The sequence below is a fragment of the Mustela erminea genome, chromosome 10 (assembly GCF_009829155.1).
Source record: "Mustela erminea isolate mMusErm1 chromosome 10, mMusErm1.Pri, whole genome shotgun sequence".
In the NCBI taxonomy this organism is placed as follows: Eukaryota; Metazoa; Chordata; class Mammalia; order Carnivora; family Mustelidae; genus Mustela; species Mustela erminea.
The window spans coordinates 31,404,322-31,421,943 of NC_045623.1; the positions used below are offsets into that span (position 1 = coordinate 31,404,322).

The 17,622-nt window shown below is 36.1% G+C and overlaps 1 protein-coding gene across 12 annotated transcripts in view; it reads left to right on the plus strand.

The window, feature by feature from the left end:
* Positions 1 to 17,622, plus strand: part of EVI5 (ecotropic viral integration site 5) — a 207,896-nt gene that overhangs the window by 163,689 nt on the left and 26,585 nt on the right. For 11 of the 12 annotated variants that reach the window (XM_032361241.1, XM_032361249.1, XM_032361250.1 and 8 more), the window contains one exon: positions 14,385 to 14,480. In XM_032361241.1, coding sequence (XP_032217132.1) covers positions 14,385 to 14,480 — 96 coding nt within the window. Of the gene's footprint in view, positions 1 to 2,508; positions 2,666 to 14,384; positions 14,481 to 17,622 lie in introns of those variants that run through there. The other variant, XM_032361253.1, reaches the window with a different exon arrangement.

Sequence of the window (17,622 nt, forward strand, 5' to 3'; positions counted from 1 at the left end):
GGTCATGGTCTCAGGGTCTTGCGATCGAGCCCCACAGTGGGCTCTCTGCTCAGCAGGGAGCCTGCTCTCCCCCTCTCTCTGCCTGCCTCTCTGCCTACTTGTGATCTCTGTCTGTTGAATAAATAAATAAAACCTTTAAAAAAATAATTGCAGGAGGAATCTTAGGACAGAAAACAGCCATGTGTAAGGGAGTTTGATATTCTATGCCATAAGAGGTGGTAGAATGTTCTAAGAACTGTATATGTAAAGATTTATTTATTTAAATGATGCTGCCCCAGAAGTAGATTAAAATTGATCCTATAATTTCCTATCCAACCATCTAACAAAATAGTAAATAATAGGCTGTGTTTTTTTAAAGGTAAATACTTTTCTACTAAAAGCAGCCTGAGAGGAAAAAAAAGCAAAACCTAGTACGATAAACTTTAAACGTGACAGCTTAAGAAAGAACTAGACTAGACTAGAGCAAAGAGGCCCAGCAGGGCTTGGTTTCTAATCTGAACTGTCTCCTTCTCCTTTCCCTCACCAAGCTATATAGGTAAGTCAGCAAAATCCCCAGAAGTATCGATTCATCATATCCCAAACGTGGAGAGAAAGAAAATGAGTATGTAATTTTCTGACTGAGGAATTGTAAAAATTTCTGGAGGGTACAGCCCAAAGATATTAAAAAGTGAACGTCTGAATTTTAACTTATATGAAGACTTTGGGGACAACACACTGAATTTGGGGAACTATATGAATCCTAAATCCAGGATTTTTTGACATATATCCTCCCAGTTAGGTAATAACAGATATTTAACAAAATTTTAGAGGAATAAACAGAGCCTTTGTTTAGCCAGGTTCTTCCCTCCCTGTGCTATCCCTCAGACTATAAAAAAGTCAAAATAAACTTGACCTTGGAGGGCAAAGAAAATAGATTTTAAATATGGTGGAAGGGGAGGTAATAAGTAACCCATATTCTTAAATCATTAGGAATAGCTGGGTAGTCACCTAGATATGAGAAGAAGAAATGGAGTGGCAACTTGATTTATATTATTATAGCAGAGAAAGTGAAAGAAATACCATTTTAAAAAGATCCCAGCCAAGAAGAAAGGTAAGTCAAGGATAAGAGAGGAATTACAGTTGCTGCCCACTATAAAACAACCATGAATTCAATAAAATTAAGAAATCAAAAGATAAAATTATTTTTTTTAAAAAACCCAGATAAGATTTACTGCTAAGGAAACAAATTGAAACCCAATATATCATTACGGAAACAGTAAAATAGTCTGTTCAATATATAATGCTGAAAAGCTTGAGATAATCATAGTGAATGCAGAGATTAAGAATGTAAAACAAGTATAGCTAGCAGGTATGGATGAAAGGTAGATAATCTAACACATAAAGATAACTGGTGTCCCACAACAAGTGGAAAGAAGATATATTAAAAAATATGAACAATTCTACATTTGAGTAAGATTGTGGAACTTGTCTTCCCTTAACAGACTTATTTCACTTAGCCTTCTACTCTTTGGGTACATTGGTAGATCTCATTCTCTTTTTTTATGACTGAGTAATATTCCATTGTGTATATGTACCACATGACTTCTCACATATGTGGAATTTAAGACCAACACAGGGAGACCTGGCTGGCTCAGTCAGAAGAGTGTGCAACTCTTGATCTTGGGGTCATAAATTCAAGCCTCATGTTGGATGTAGGGATTATGTAAATAAATAAATAAACCAAAGAAAGAAAAAAGAGACAAACCCAGACTTAAATACAGAGAGCAAACTGGCGATTACCGGTGGGGAAAAGGGTAGGGGAATGGATGAAATAAAGAGGATTAAGAGTATACTTACCTTCATGAGCACTGTGTAATGTATAGACTTGAATCGCTGTATTAAACACCTGAAAATAATATAACACTGGATGCTAATTATACTTCAATATATAGACAAGAAGTCATCCCTGAGATTCAGAGAGATTCAAATACACAAATCAAAAGAATACCCTGCGTTCTAGGAAAATTTGACAGAATACTCCATAAACACTTAAAGCAGGTTATGCACAAAGTTGTAAGGAACGTTAAGACTTGTCCACATCTCTCATAGCATATTCAATGCCAGAAACCAATGGAGCAGTGGCTCTGCTGCATTGATAGGCACTAGCCACATAATGGTGATTTAAATTTAAATTGATTTAAGTTATACAAAATTAAAACCAGTCTCTCAGTTATATAAGCTCAGTAACCTCATGTTTGGACATTTATTTAGAAAGTTAGAATTGCAATTCAAGGGACACAGATTTAGATAGAAACCTGACTCCTGTTCCTTGTATTTTCTATCAATTTTAGCTAAAATTTAAGATTTAATTTTCATCTTTATATTTTTTCTTTTGTGTGAATTATTTAAAGTAAACCTGTATAATTTTACAGAAACAATTATTTCTCTTTTTTAAAAAAAGCTGGGTGTACATACTCTAATGTTAACATTGATCATTGAAATTGTTTTTCTTTACTTTTTTCCCCTCAGGCCTTTAAATTCCTCTGTATAACAGGTGAACTCCAAATCATAAGCTAAAGGTGATGAATGTTTGATGGAGGAGCATATGCAGGGGGAAAAAATGACTCAATAACTGTACTATTCACAGCCAAGCCAAACCATCTCATTGAAATTGTTGAGAGGAAATTAATTTTGTAGTATTAGTTAATAATCTCAAATGTATAAAATAGTATTGATACTATCTTTATATGGGCTGTCTTTGATTTTATAGCTTGTTCTCCCTTGACTTAATATGGGAAGGAGTACCGAATTGATAAATAATTATAATTTGGTTTTTCATATTGGTCTTCTCCTCTACATGATAAAAATGACTGGCTCCCTGTCAAATTTTAGTATTATAATAATGTAATAAGTTGATAAAACTTCTTGTTGGCAAAATCAACTCTTTATGTTTCTTTTAAACAAATGAGAAAAGAAATGTGCAGTCAAGAATATTCTATCCAGCAAAGTTGTCATTCAGAATAGAGAGTGAGAGAAAGACTTTCCCAGACAAAAACTATAGTAGGAGTTTATGACCACTAAACCAGCCCTACAAGAAATATTAAAGGAGACTCTTTGGGAAAAAAGGAGCAAATGCAATAAAGACTAGAAAGGAACAGAGAACATCACCAGAAACACCAGCTTTACAATGGCACTAAATTCATATCTAACAATAATCACTGCAAATACAATGAAATATTACTCACCTATCAAAAAAAAAACTTGCCATTTGCAACAACATGGATGAAGCTAAAGTGTATTATGCTAAGTGAAATAAGTCAGAGAAAGACAAATAACCATATGATTTCACTCATGTGGAATTTAAGAAACAAAATGGATAAACCTATAGGAAGGAAAGAGAGAGGGAAGCAAGCCATGACACTCTTAATGATAGAGAACAAACAGGGTTGATGGAGGAACGTATGTGGGGATGCATTAAAATGGGTGGTAGGTAATATATGTTAATTTAAAAATTTAAAAAAAAAATAAATGGGTGATGGGCATTTAAGAAGGGCACTCGTTATGATGAGCACTGGGTGTTATGTGTAAGTGATGAATCACTTTATAAATTATACTCCTGAAGCGAGTATAGCACTATATGTTAACTAACTGGAATTAAAATAAACATTTGGGGGAAAAAATGAGAGAAGAGCATGTGGTATCAGTGATGATGAATATATAGGAAGCTGTCTAGTCATTCAATGCTAAGGAACACATGACAAACTTTGACAGCTAAGGATTGTACTCCCCAACTTTGGCTGAGTGTCATTCTTTATGGAGGGTCTAGGAAAAGATCTATGAATCAAACATAAAATTATCAACACCATTTTTAGAAAAACAATTCTAATACATAATCCTGCCATGATTTGTCTCACAAATACAGACGTAGGAGCAAAACCTGATTTCTACCAGCTTTTTCCATGTGATCCTTGATATGTTAGCCAGTGAGTCTGTTTAGTCCTCTAGTGCTGTTGGATCTAGGCCATACTTAGGTCAAGCGACCTGTGAGGGTAATGCACAGGTACAGGGGCCATGCCAAAAAAGAGGACAGCTTATTAATTTATCAGGCTGGAGAAAATGCTGCTAAGAGAAAGAAGTGGTGATAAGAATCCAGAGCATGAAAATAATAGTCTAGAGCAAATGATCTTTAAGCTAACAGAAGAGGATCTCGAGAAATAAGAGTGCTGGGTAGTAGAATGGCAAGAAGATGAAATGACGTTTACCTAGATTTAGAAAGTCTCAGTATCCCAAGACAGCACTCCCAAAGGACTTGGCAGGTCTTAACCCAGCCTAGCCTGACAGTGTTTACCATTAGTAAACAGGGTAGCATCATCTATCCTTTTCCTCATAGGCAAAGGAGCAAGACAAAAGCTGCTGTATGGTGCACACCTCTTTGGTGTTTAACTTTCTGGTATTAAAAACAAAAACAAGGGGCGCCTGGGTGGCTCCGTGGGTTGGGGCCTCTGCATTTGGCTCAGGTCATGATCTCTGCGCCTGGGAATCTGGCCCCACATCGGGCTCTTTGCTCAGCGGGGAGCCTGCTTCCTCCTCTCTCTCTGCCTGCCTGCCTCTCTGCCTACTTGGGATCCCTCTGTCCCTGTCAAATAAATAAATAAAATCTTTAACAAAACAAAAAACAAAAAACACTAAGCCAAGAAACAAAAGCAGAGATGAATCTCTCACTGAGATGATAAACTCTCATGACATGGAATATGAGGATATTAAAATAAGCTGTTCCAGCCATCCAGCATATGCATGAATTTTTTTCAGCTACCATTTTCTCCAGCTGTGAGCACTGTCTCACTGAATGAGGTAAAGGTTAATAAGTGGCTGTTGGATGCTTTCCATGACAAGTCCTCTCTCCCAGTGATTTCTCTGTGACTATCCCTGTGCTCTTCCCAGAATTCAAAGTCATCTGTCTACAACATAGAATATTTTCACAAAGACAGCAAGGCTGAAGGGCTTTTGTGTGTTTAAAGTGATGTGAGGTTTGGAGAGAGTTCTTTGGCTCTCAGAAGAATTGAAGAGTTAAACTTACTGGTTTGCTTCTTAATAAGAGGCAAAAAAATATAACTACTAATATTTATTATGTTTATCATTTATCAAGTATCTAATATAATAAAATGTAATTATATAATATGCTATTAATAATAATATAATAATAAATAATATAATAAGTAAATGTTTACTGGAATAATAAATAAAATGCTATCTTCTAGCGCTGTTCCTACATATTTTTTTTTTATTTTCAGCATAACAGTATTCATTATTTTTGCACCACACCCAGTGCTCCATGCAATCCATGCCCTCTATAATACCCACCACCTGGTTCCCCCAACCTCCCAACCCCCCGCCATTTCAAACCCCTCAGATTGTTTTTCAAAGTCCATAGTCTCTCATGGTTCACCTCCCCTTCCAATTTCCCCCAATTCCCTTCTCTTCTCTAACTCCCCATGTCCTCCATGCTATTTGTTATGCTCCACAAATAAGTGAAACCATATGATAATTGACTCTCTCTGCTTGACTTATTTCACTCAGCATAATCTCTTCCAGTCCTGTCCATGTTGCTACAAAAGTTGGGTATTCATCCTTTCTGATGGAGGCATAATACTCCATAGTGTATATGGACCACATCTTCCTTATCCATTCGTCTGTTGAAGGGCATCTTGGTTCTTTCCACAGTTTGGCGACCATGGCCATTGCTGCTATAAACATTGGGGTACAGATGGCCCTTCTTTTCACGACATCTGTATCTTTGGGATAAATACCCAGGAGTGCAATTGCAGGGTCATAGGGAAGTTTTATTTTTAATTTCTTGAGGAATCTCCACACTGTTCTCCAAAGAGGCTGCACCAACTTGTATTCCCACCAACAGTGGGAGAGGGTTCCCCTTTCTCCACATCCCCTCCAACACACGTTGTTTCCTGTCTTGCTAATTTTGGCAATTCTAACTGGTATAAGGTGATATCTCAGTGTGGCTTTAATTTGAATCTCCCTGATGGCTAGTGATGATGCACATTTTTTCATGTGTCTGAAAGCCATTTGTATGTTTTGATTGGAGAAGTGTCTGTTCATATCTTCTGCCCATTTTTTGATAGGATTATCTGTTTTGTGTGTGTTGAGTTTGAGTTCTTTATAGGTCCGGGTTATCAACCTTTTGTCTATACTGTCATTTGCAAATATCTTCTCCCATTCCATGGGTTGCCTCTTTGTTTTCTTGACTGTTTCATTTGCTGTGATGAAGCTTTTGATTTTGATGAAGTCCCAAAAGTTTATTTTCGCTTTTGTTTCCTTTGCCTTTGGAGACATATCTTGAAAGAAGTTGCTGTGGCTGATATCGAAGAGATTACTGCCTATGTTCTCCTCTAGGATTCTGATGGATTCCTGTCTCACTTTGAGGTCTTTTATCCATTTTGAGTTTATCTTTGTGTATGGTGTAAGAGAATGGTCGAGTTTCAATCTTCTACATATAGCTGCCCAGTTTTCCCAGCACCATTTATTGAAGAAACTGTCTTTTTTCCACCATATATTTTTTCCTGTTTTGTCGAAGATTATTTGACCATAGAGTTGAGGGTCCATATCTGGGCTCTCTACTCTGTTCCACTGGTCTTTGTGTCTGTTTTTATGCCAGTACCATGCTGTCTTGGTGATCACAGCTTTGTAGTAAAGCTTGAAATCAGGTAACGTGATGCCCCCAGTTTTATTTTTGTTTTTCAACATTTCCTTAGCGATTTGGAGTCTCTTCTGATTCCATACAAATTTTTGGATTATTTGCTCCAGCTCTTTGAAGAATACCGGTGGAATTTTGATCGGAATGACATTAAAAGTATAGATTGCTCTAGGCAGTATAGACATTTTAACAATGTTTATTCTTCCCATCCAAGAGCATGGAATGGTCTTCCATCTTTTTTGTGTCTTCTTCAATTTCTTTCATGAGTGTTCTGTAGTTCCTCAAGTACAGATCCTTTACCTCTTTGGTTAGGTTTATTCCCAGGTATCTTATGGTTCTTGGTGCTATATTAAATGGAATCGATTCTCTGTTCCTACATATTTTCTTAGTCTTTGACTTCAGATACCTAAGTTTCTGTGCTTCTATCTTCTATGCTTCCTCCCTTAACCAACCATTAAATATACACTATATTAGGTTTATCCTGCTGCCTCTTTGGTTTGAAAAGAAGGAATAAAAACAGAACTGTACTTGGAGTTTGGTTGGAATGGGAGATTTTTGTATTTTACCTTGCATAATATAGTCTCTAGACTTAGACTTTTAAAAATATTAACAGAGTCATGACACAAAAAAAATGCAGAGGGACTATTACAGATTAAAAGAGGGCAAAGAGATATAATAACCAAATGTAACCATAAACCTGAATTTGATTTTGGACAGTAGTAATCCATTTGGGGCCCTTTTAAGGGAATTTGAATGGGAGCTACATATTCAATGACACTGTGGAATTAAACTATTTAAGCGTGATAATGGCATTTAATTACATGGAACAGTTCCTTGTTCTCAGGAAATGCATGCTGAAATATATAGTACTGAAATGTCATGTCTGCAGTCTACATTCAGATGGTTCAGAAGATATCTGTATATCCAAAGAGAAGGAACGAAAGCAAATGTGGCAAAATAGTGATGAATGAATATAGCTGAAATCATACTATTTCAGCTCCTCTGTAGATTTGAAAATTCTGATAACTGAAAAGCTAAAGGAAACTTTTGCAGGATGTAAATGATAGACTAGGTGCTTTATGTTTTGTATTTTCAACTGCCTCAGATATGCATCTAGCACATTAACTGGGTATTAACTGGTTAAATTCTCTAAGAAAACCCAAAGACTTCTAAGCAAATTATTCAGTCACACAGAGTATTAAAAAGCCTATGGCTTGAACACAGCTTTTAAAATCTGCTATCTTCCTGTCTCTAAGGAAGTGTCCTTCCTGTGGCAAGATAGGGTAAATTATACCCAGCATTAAAAGCATAGATAAAGAAACAAACATGAATGGACTCTTAGACATGCCTATTACAATGTCACTTTAAAAATTGAGGCTTAATTTTTGAGTTTAAACAAACCTGAGCTTCTGCCTCCTCTTCTCTCACTTCCACAGTATTTTTCAGTATTATATGCTACTAAACCCCACTTTTTTCCCCAGGTGTTTAAAGCAAGTTAACATCATATTAGTCTCAGTTTTGCTACAATATGACACATGAAAAGCAAGCTGCGTAGAGCTATAGAGAAAACGTTTCACATTTTTACTTAATTCTTCTAGCTTGATCCACCAACACATTTGATCATTCAACTTCTTAAAGAGTATGTTGGAGTGCAGCAGATGTAGGCAATGATCACTCTGATTAAAATGTCCACTTTCTACTGTGTCTATGCACACATTGCACAGATAAATACTCATTTCTTTTCTGCTGACTATAGCATGTACTGATTTTCCAATCAACTGTAACAGAATATGGGACACATCTTGGGTGTGTTCCATCTCTACCGCATCCTTTCCTGGATTACAGCTCCCCGTGGTTGCAGGAATAAAACAGATGAATGTGTATACCTAAGGTTATTAAAAACAGTGCAGGTAGTCAAATACCAGAATCACTGCTCTTTTTTGCTAAGTATTTTGCTAAATATTCCTCTACACGCATTTATGGTTATATTAAAGAACATAACATGGAGGACATGGGGAGATGGAGAAGAGAAGGGAGTTGGGGGAAATTGGAGGAGGAGACGAACCATGAGAGACTGTGGACTCTGAGAAGCAAGCTGAGGGTTTTGAAGGGGCGGGGTGTGGGAGGTTGGGTGAGGCTGGTGGTGGGTATTATAGAGGGCATGTATTGCCTGAAGCACTGGGTGTGGTGCATAAACAGTGAATTCTGGAGCACTAAAAAGAAATTTTTTTGACTGTATCAACCCATTACCTAATAAAAACTATAGAAAATTGGATCCCTTATTTATTGGCATTGTCCTCATAGATGCTGATACTTTTATGTTTTTCAGTAGTTATTCTGCTTGTCCTCAAATCTTTGGTTTTTCTTTATTATTTTGATCAGTCATAGAGGTCATATATATGGGATTTTTTTCCTGATCTTAAACATTATATAGTTCCTCATCATATATTACTAAGCTTTAAAATAGTAATATCATCTGTTTGAGAGCTAGGTTAACCAAGAAAGGGATTAGAGTTCAAAATGAACCACCTCTTTAGACAGGGAACTGACCGGCTGAAACTAACAGAAATAATATGAAGTGAAACTGGTAGCAGAATTGAAAAGAAATTAATTTAAGAAACCTTACCAGTTTTCCTTTTTTATGTGTAAAAGTATACTAAGTAAATTCTATAATAAGTATAGACTTGTAAAATATTATTTGGGATTCTTAAAAGATAAAAGTACTCTATAACTGGCATATAAATACATTTTGAGTGTCTGTTTAAGAAATAGTTCATTTTCAAAGGTGGTACAAACTAGTGTCTTTCAAGTATAGGTCTACACACTGGCTGTATCAGGACCACCACTCGTGTAGCTTTCAAAGTGTGCAGATTTTTCAAACTCATTTACAGATATTTAGAATTCATTAAGCCAGAAATAGATCGTCTTAATCAGTGTGTTTACAAAACTCCCAACCATAGTCATCTTTGGGAACTACAGTTTTAAGCATTTCCAAGGTTATGTTGTTTATATTATTGTATTCATTTACTTAGTCATATTTTTAAAAATATCCATTGGGATTTTTGTTTGTTTGTTTGTTTGTTTTGTTTTTAAAGATTATTTATTTATTTATTTGACAGAGAGAGATCACAAGCAGGCAGAGAGGCAGGCAGAGGGAGAGGAGGAAGCAGGCTCCCTGCTGAGCAGAGAGCCCGATGTGGGGCTCGATCCCAGGACCCTGAGATCATGACCTGAGCCGAAGGCAGCAGCTTAACCCACTGACCCACCCAGGCGCCCCATTGGGATGTTTTTTATTGCAGATAATAGAAAACTACATTCTGCGTTTATTTATGGCTTAAATAATAAAGGGGATTTATTGGCTCAGGTACCTGAAAAGTACAGAAATAGGATATATTTCAGGAAAAGTTTGATTTGGGTTCCGACATGTTGCATTAGGCATGAGTCTGAAGGTTCTGCTCTGCTTGTCATTTTTTAAAAAGATTTATTCATTTATTTAAAAAGTCAAAAATCTAAAATAAATAAAAATTATTCATTTTGGAGAACGAGCACGTGTGAGAAGTAGGGGAAGGGGCAGAGCTGGCGGGGAGAGAAAATCCTCAGGCAGGCTCCTCGCTGTGCACAAAGCTGGATGAGATCCAGAGATCATGACCTGAGTCAAAAATCGAGAGTCAGCCACTCAACTGACTGAGCTACCCCAGGCACCCTTCTGCTTCTCATTTTTTATCCTTAGGAGGTTTTTCTCATTGTGTTAAAATGGCTAACAAGTGAGCCTTGTACCTACTTATAATATCCAGAATAAGAAGCTATAACCCATAATTTCCAGTAAAAGTTTCGAGAGTCACACTATTTGAGCAAACCTGAACCAGCCACCACAGCGCAAATATGTGATTGTGCTCTTTGGCTTAAACCCCACCAATCAGGGCCTTACTGTGGGGTTAAGGATGGGGATAATTCCTATTGTATGACCACTATGTAATGAAGGAGAGAAAATAGATCTCGATGTAACAACCATAAAATCTACTCTAAAGTATTATAGAGATGAACTGTAACTCAGCCAGGTCTAAAATTATATTGTCTTAATGAAGTACTAATTTATGATTTAATATTTTTCAGTTTCTTACATTTCTAGTAAAATATGAAGAAAGTACTAATCTTAGAGCAAAAGGTAGATTTTTAGACGACTCATCAGTAAATAACCTGTGGGAGATAAATACCTCTCATATATATAAATGAACTATGGTATGGATTAAATGCTTGCTTTCTAGTGGTGGGAGGGGCAGGCATGTATTGTTTTCTTATTGATGACCTCTTCCAGTATTTTACTATGAAAGTCTTCAAGCATACAAAAGCTGAGTTGTACAGTGAACATCTACCACCTCCATTCTGAAATTAATATTTTTATATATTTCTTTTATTGTAGCTTTATTAAATACTTACCCATCTACCACTGAAGGTGTCTTATTTTTTGGTGCATTTCAGAGTAAGTTAAAGTAAAGTAGTTATACTCTGTCCCTAATCACTTAAGCATGCACATCTTTAGGTTTTTGATGACCTTTTGACTAAGAGAACGCATACATGGAACTCTATAGCGTAAGGCTTTAATATGAATTAGATTATTATAACCATCATGAAGGTAATTGCTAAAATAATTACTGAAAGATCCAAGAGTGGAAGTGAATTTAAGCTTTTTATGAGTATTACTTTATGTTCTCTTAATACAGAGTTTTCTTTTATCGCAAGACAAAAAGGTATATATTTAAGGTCTGTTCACTGAAATTACAGAATTACCAAACTTGTTGATGTGTTGGAGTTCTTTAAGTTTGTCAGTTACCTAATTAGTTTTGCTTAGGAAACCACTTAACTGGCAATCTGTTGTTGTTATCAGCTAGACCAAAAGAAAACATCCAAGAAAACCCAGGTTACTTGGTAAATTTATTAGGATAGCTGACATTTTCCCACCTGCTTATCAGAAAGAACCATGTGGACTTGCTTGAAAATAGAAAGCTATAAAAATGTTTGCAGAAAAGAATCTTAAACATTAGGTAATCAAATAAACTGTCTCAAAAGTGAAATTCAGTTGCCCACTTTTTAGAATATAATAGTTAACTGGGTATTTTTTTGGCATTGTAAATGTGTTTAGTTATCTTTATTAAGGACCCTAAAGAGCTTTGAATCAATATATTTAAATGAGAGCCCATTTGCAGAACATAAAAACCATGGACTTTTAGATAAAATGTTATTTATATATTTTATTAAATAGCAGTTAGGAAATCTCTCAGATTACTTTAGTTTTTGAAATACCAGCTATATTCCCTTAAAGTAGACTTAAATCAGAATACCTAATGCAGAGCTTTCCAGCTGGTGTGTCTGTCACACTGGTATGCTTGCTACTAATGTGTGACAACTGTGCAGGTATGGGGTTACTGCTAGAGCACAGAGCTGCTTAATTATCCTTCCTTTGCCTTCAGTTTGTCCTTACAAATTGTTACTTGGGTATGTGTGTGTTTCTGTGTGTGTACAGAAAATGGTTTAATGGGCATCAGAGGATTTTTTGGGTAAACTTTTGACTTTCTATATATAAAAGCTTTTCAGAAGAACCCTTTTATTAACCTTATATATGGTTATATTTAAATTTAAAGGAACAATTATATGCAGTTATGTTAGTCAAATGTATAAAGTTTTTCTCTTTGAAATTCTGCCTTTTTTCTATAATGAATAGAAATTCAAGGAACACCTGGGTTTTTTAGTAATAAATTCTTAAAGAGGGCTTCTTTGATTTTCACAAATACCTTTCAGGAGTCTTTTTGTTCCCCCTAAGTTAAAACATTCCTTTTCTTTATTGTAAAATTTCTCAATTGCTCTGTTTTTTGTTAAATACTGCCTTTCCTCTAAAGAAATCAAGGTGTAAAATTTTTGGCTAAACCTTACTACAATCCACCTTTGGAGAAAACAGATCTTTGGAGTCACTTAGTCACTTTTTGTAAAACAGGTTTAGTGATTCCTATCATGCCAAATTTTTATTTCATACATGTTTCCTTATAGGAAAGAATTGGTATTAATTCTGGTTATGGTCAGTTGACAGCCTTTCAAACCTAAAGTATTTTGCATTCTTGAATGACTGTCTCACCACGTTAGAACTTACCTTAGACTTTGTCATTTTATTCACCCTGAGAATTTTATTTTGTCCTGTATGATATTCATGCTATGGGATATCCACAATCCTTCAGAACTTCACCTTCACTGGGAACCAGATTTAAAGGCAACTTTTGTAAATCCGATTTCAGCCCACAAATATCTGGCCTTTCCGTCTCATCCACAAGGATTTCTTCCTAGTAGTTGATTGCACTTTCCATTTAATTAATGATTTCAAGGCAATTAATATGGCATGATGCTAAAATTAGACTCAAAGACCATCAAAGAAGACAGCTGAACACATACCCGAAGGAGTGATTCTCATCAAATTAGTCCCCTTTGGAAATATATCTACCTACTCAGTTGTAGCTGTTCTTCCTCACGTCACATAATGGGATTTGGAAAATACAGTCTTTAAAAATAACGGCCTGGGCGGAGTGCCTGGGTGGCTCAGTGGGTTAAGCCTCTGCCTTTGGCTCAGGTCATGATCTCAGGGTCCTGGAATCAAGCTCCGCATCGGGCTCTCTGCTCAGCAGGGAGCCAGCTTCCCCCTCTGTCTCTGCCTGCCTCTCTACCTACTTGTGATCTCTGTCTGTCAAATAAATAAATACAAATCTTTAAAAAAAAAAATCTGGAGATGTCAAAAATAATTCATTTTCATCCTCTGATAATCCCTATGTCTTTGTTTTTTGGTTTTGGGTTTTTGGGGTTTTTTTGAGAATGAGAGAGGGAAGGAGAGAGAGAGAGCACAAGTAGGGGGAACAGCAGATGGAGAAGAGAAGTAGACTGCTGGCTGAGCAGGGAGTCCTGGGCAGACTCAATCCCAGGACCCTGGGATCATGACTGGGGCGGAAGACAGACGCTTAACCAACTGAGCTACCTGGACGCCCAGCCCTATGTCTTAAAATTCACATTTGTTTTCAAATGGTAAAGGAAAAGGCAGCTTCTTCCCTCCCAATCTGTATGCCTGGAAAATGATCACACTATGGTTCTGGATCTAGCTGTTAGTATTGGAACACCTTTTAATTAGCTATATCTAGGACTCCCAATATACATTCCTATGTTAATTAAATAGAAGAGATTCAGAGCTCTCCTTCCCCTTTTAAGAGTGGTTTGCAGAACCTTTCTTTTTTCTCTTCTGTGTTCACCAAGCAAAAGCTGATTCCCAGTGTAGCTGTGGGAAGCTTACTACCTTCTCAACTAGACGTTGAATCCCTTATGGTATGGATAGAAAATCTTTTGTGCTCAAGGTAACTAGAATGCCTTTGAAATTCTAGGGTAGTTTTTTCACTCTAGACTCATTCAATTGTTGGTTTCTAGGAGTGTCTCCAGAAGTACATTTTATAAGTTGTATGTGTTGTAAACAGCTTCCACTAAGCATTATTTAGAAGTACTTGGTATAGTTTACTATAAATTACTTTCCAGAGATAGTTTGAGAACAGATTATTTCAGAATTTAGCCATTTAAAGGATATGCCCTTATCCTGTCCTCTATCTTCAAATATTTGAGTACATGCTGTGAAATTTGTCTTTTGTTTTTGGTTTGTTTTATTGTCACAAAACAGAAAGAAGAAGGAAAGCTTCAAGGACAGCTTAACAAGTCTGATTCTAACCAGTATATTAGGGAACTGAAAGATCAGATAGCAGAGCTGAATCATGAGGTAAGTGATAAATTTTGATCTTCACATATTTCTTTCTTCCTTCCTCTGTATTGTAACAACACTGTATTACTGGTTTATTACTGGTTATGACTGACTCTTTTATGATAAATATTATCTGTAGATCACTGATTATAATTAAATAATATTTTAGAAATTTGTCTTTAGTAAGAATTGTTCTATTCCAATATTGAGAATTAATTTTCCTCAAACCTTTTCATGATCTAAAAATGCTCAATTAATATTTGCACAGCAAATTTTTTTTTATTGTGATCTAAAAATCTTTGATAGTTTGTCCAGGTGTCATTAAGTTACTTCAATTAAACTTAAGTTTTCTTTATACTTTTAAAATAGGTTTGTGTTATTCACCGTTGTAGATAGAGGGAAGTCTTTTTACTCTTGTCTTCTTATTCCCTTACGGTGGTATTACTGAGATTGCAAAAAAGGATACTTGCCTAATATCAGTTAACAGATTTCTTAGTATCTAAACACTTTTTAAACTGGCACTACCTTGAATCTGTGAGATTCAACTCATGAAATTGACAAATACTATAATTATTAAGTACTCCAAGTAATTCAAATTAATGTGTTTGATTAGAGAGATACTTTTTGTTAATGTGGTTCTAGGTCAGTTTCCTTGTCCTTTATTATTTTCTAATGATAAGAACTTATCCAAACATTAATATAAAAGCATGTTTCTTATCTTGAATTATTTGTACAATAAGGTTTATTCACAATGATAAGATTTGAGTGGGTAATACAACCTCATTTGTTAAGAAAGAAACTCATTTTGACCCCTAAATTAATTTAAACCTCAAAGGAAAAAGTTTGGACATTACTCTTTCCTGGTATTACACCCTTCAGTTAAAGCTGGGTGTTTTGGGTAATACCTCCCAGAGATAGTCAATCTAAGTTAAGTTCTGAATGGAGAAACAAAACAGTAACAAAAATGATAAATCTTAAATATGGTTTAATGTGACTTATCCTGAAATTTTGGGGGTCATTCCTGTGATTTTTCAACCATGATAGCATTTAAGGGATTCAGGATTATGTATAATCTTTACTTATTTGTGTGCAGTTTTTATAATCTGTTCTGATCTAATAACCATGTGTAAAAGAACAAATTATAAATAAGATGTTCTAGAAATTCTTATTGTTTTGAGAACCCTAGGAATTATTCCTTGTGTTCAAAAGCTTTTCTCAAAGGAATTTTTGACTACAATAAAGCCATCTTCCCTTTATAATTTTGACTTAGAGTGATTAGGAAGCTTTAATGTTGCTGAATTAAGAAAATTGTATGGGGATTGACCTTATTTCCAAGACTCATCTAAAAATCAGCCAACATTAATTTTGCCTGTCATGTACCTTAACTAAAAATAAGGATAATCTCCTCATCAGGACTGTCAGAAAATGGTTTATGAGAGGTCTCACTCTAATGTCACTTCTGTAGTATGGGCTGTGAAAGTAATCTTTTCTGTTGCATGAACATGGAAAGAAAATTAACTGAATAGAATTTTCTACTGTTAAAGTCAAGGGCTAGATTGTGTAAAGTAAAAACTAGAACAGTTTGTGATGAGATGCTAATTGTGTTATTCAAAGTACGCAGGTCCTGGGCTTAAGTAGGCCCCAGTGAGAAAATGTGTAGAAAAGAGGGTAAGTACAGTGCAGCTGGGGACCACACAAGAGTGCAGAGGTGAGAGTAAGCCAGCGTGGGTATGGGATTTAGAGGCCAGACTCGATTAAAAATTAATGTGATTAGGTGGTGGGAAGTGAGGGCAGAGTGAATAGAACCAGCTTATGGTGAATCTTCAAAGCTAGACAAGATTAAATTTACTAGATAAAATGAAATCATTATAGGTCTTCAGTTAGGGGTTGCTATTCATTATGTTTTCAGAGCAGGTTTTAGTACATTGACCTGTTTCAAAGTTTTACAACTAAAGAAAGGTTAAGTGAAAACAAATGAAATTTTAAACCAAGATAATGGTTGTAAGTGCACTAACTATCCATATACTATTGGTTAGACCAGCTTCTTAAGAGGGTTACATAAAGTATCACTTTCTTATTCTAGTGATTTTCGTTCTTGTGCTATAGCACTTCACACTGAAGAAAAAAGCCCATAACCAAAGACAGTCTAATCTCTCCAACTTAACTTTTGCCCTCTGTGTTAGAATTTGCCAGAGTCTTTAGCTTTCAACAAAAAATTAACTTTCAGATATTAAGGTTATATGTGAACATGTGACTGTTTAGTAGTCACTCTATTATACTTCTTAAAATGTTGAAGGAAATGTTGAGAGAAACTTTGCAGGTCTATAATAGAACAATAGTAGTTACTGTTTATTGAAGACCCTCTATTGGTCAGGCATTATGTCAGATACTTCACATATACTATTACTAACCCTCATCATATTCCCACATGATGGTAGTATTCTCAGTTGAATAAATAGGAAAACAGAGTCACAATAATTAAGTAACTTGCCCTGGTTATACAAGTAGTAAATGGTTGAGGCAGGATTGAATCGAGTTTGGCCTATCCTTTTTTTTTTTTTTAAAGATTTTATTTATTTATTTGACAGAGAGAAATCACAAGTAGATGGAGAGGCAGGCAGAGAGAGAGAGAGAGGGAAGCAGGCTCCCTGCCGAGCAGAGAGCCCGATGCGGGACTCGATCCCAGGACCCTGAGATCATGACCTGAGCCGAAGGCAGCGGCTTAATCCACTGAGCCACCCAGGCGCCCCGGCCTATCCTTTTCTGTGCTGTTTACAGACATTAGATTAGAACACATGTCACCAATATTTAAAAATCTAAAGAATGGCACTTAATGACAATATTTTAACTGTGTTGTTCCTCCCTGAAACATTAGAAGTGAATTCTGCAATTGACCTAGCACCCAGAGCTTCCTCTCCCTCCCTGTCAGCGTTGCAAATGGAGATTTACCTTCACTTACTGCAGTGTACCGTGATCCATCCGACTGCTCTGACTTCTGACCCCAGAAGTTCCTACTGTCACCACCTAGCTAATAATGCTCTTAATTTTACCTGCTTCACATAAGGATGTTTTAACTTGGAGCCTCTTACACCCTGCTGAGACCCTCCTAGAAGCCACTGTAGAAATGCTTGCTGCCCCAGATCTGGCAAGAGCCTTGGTT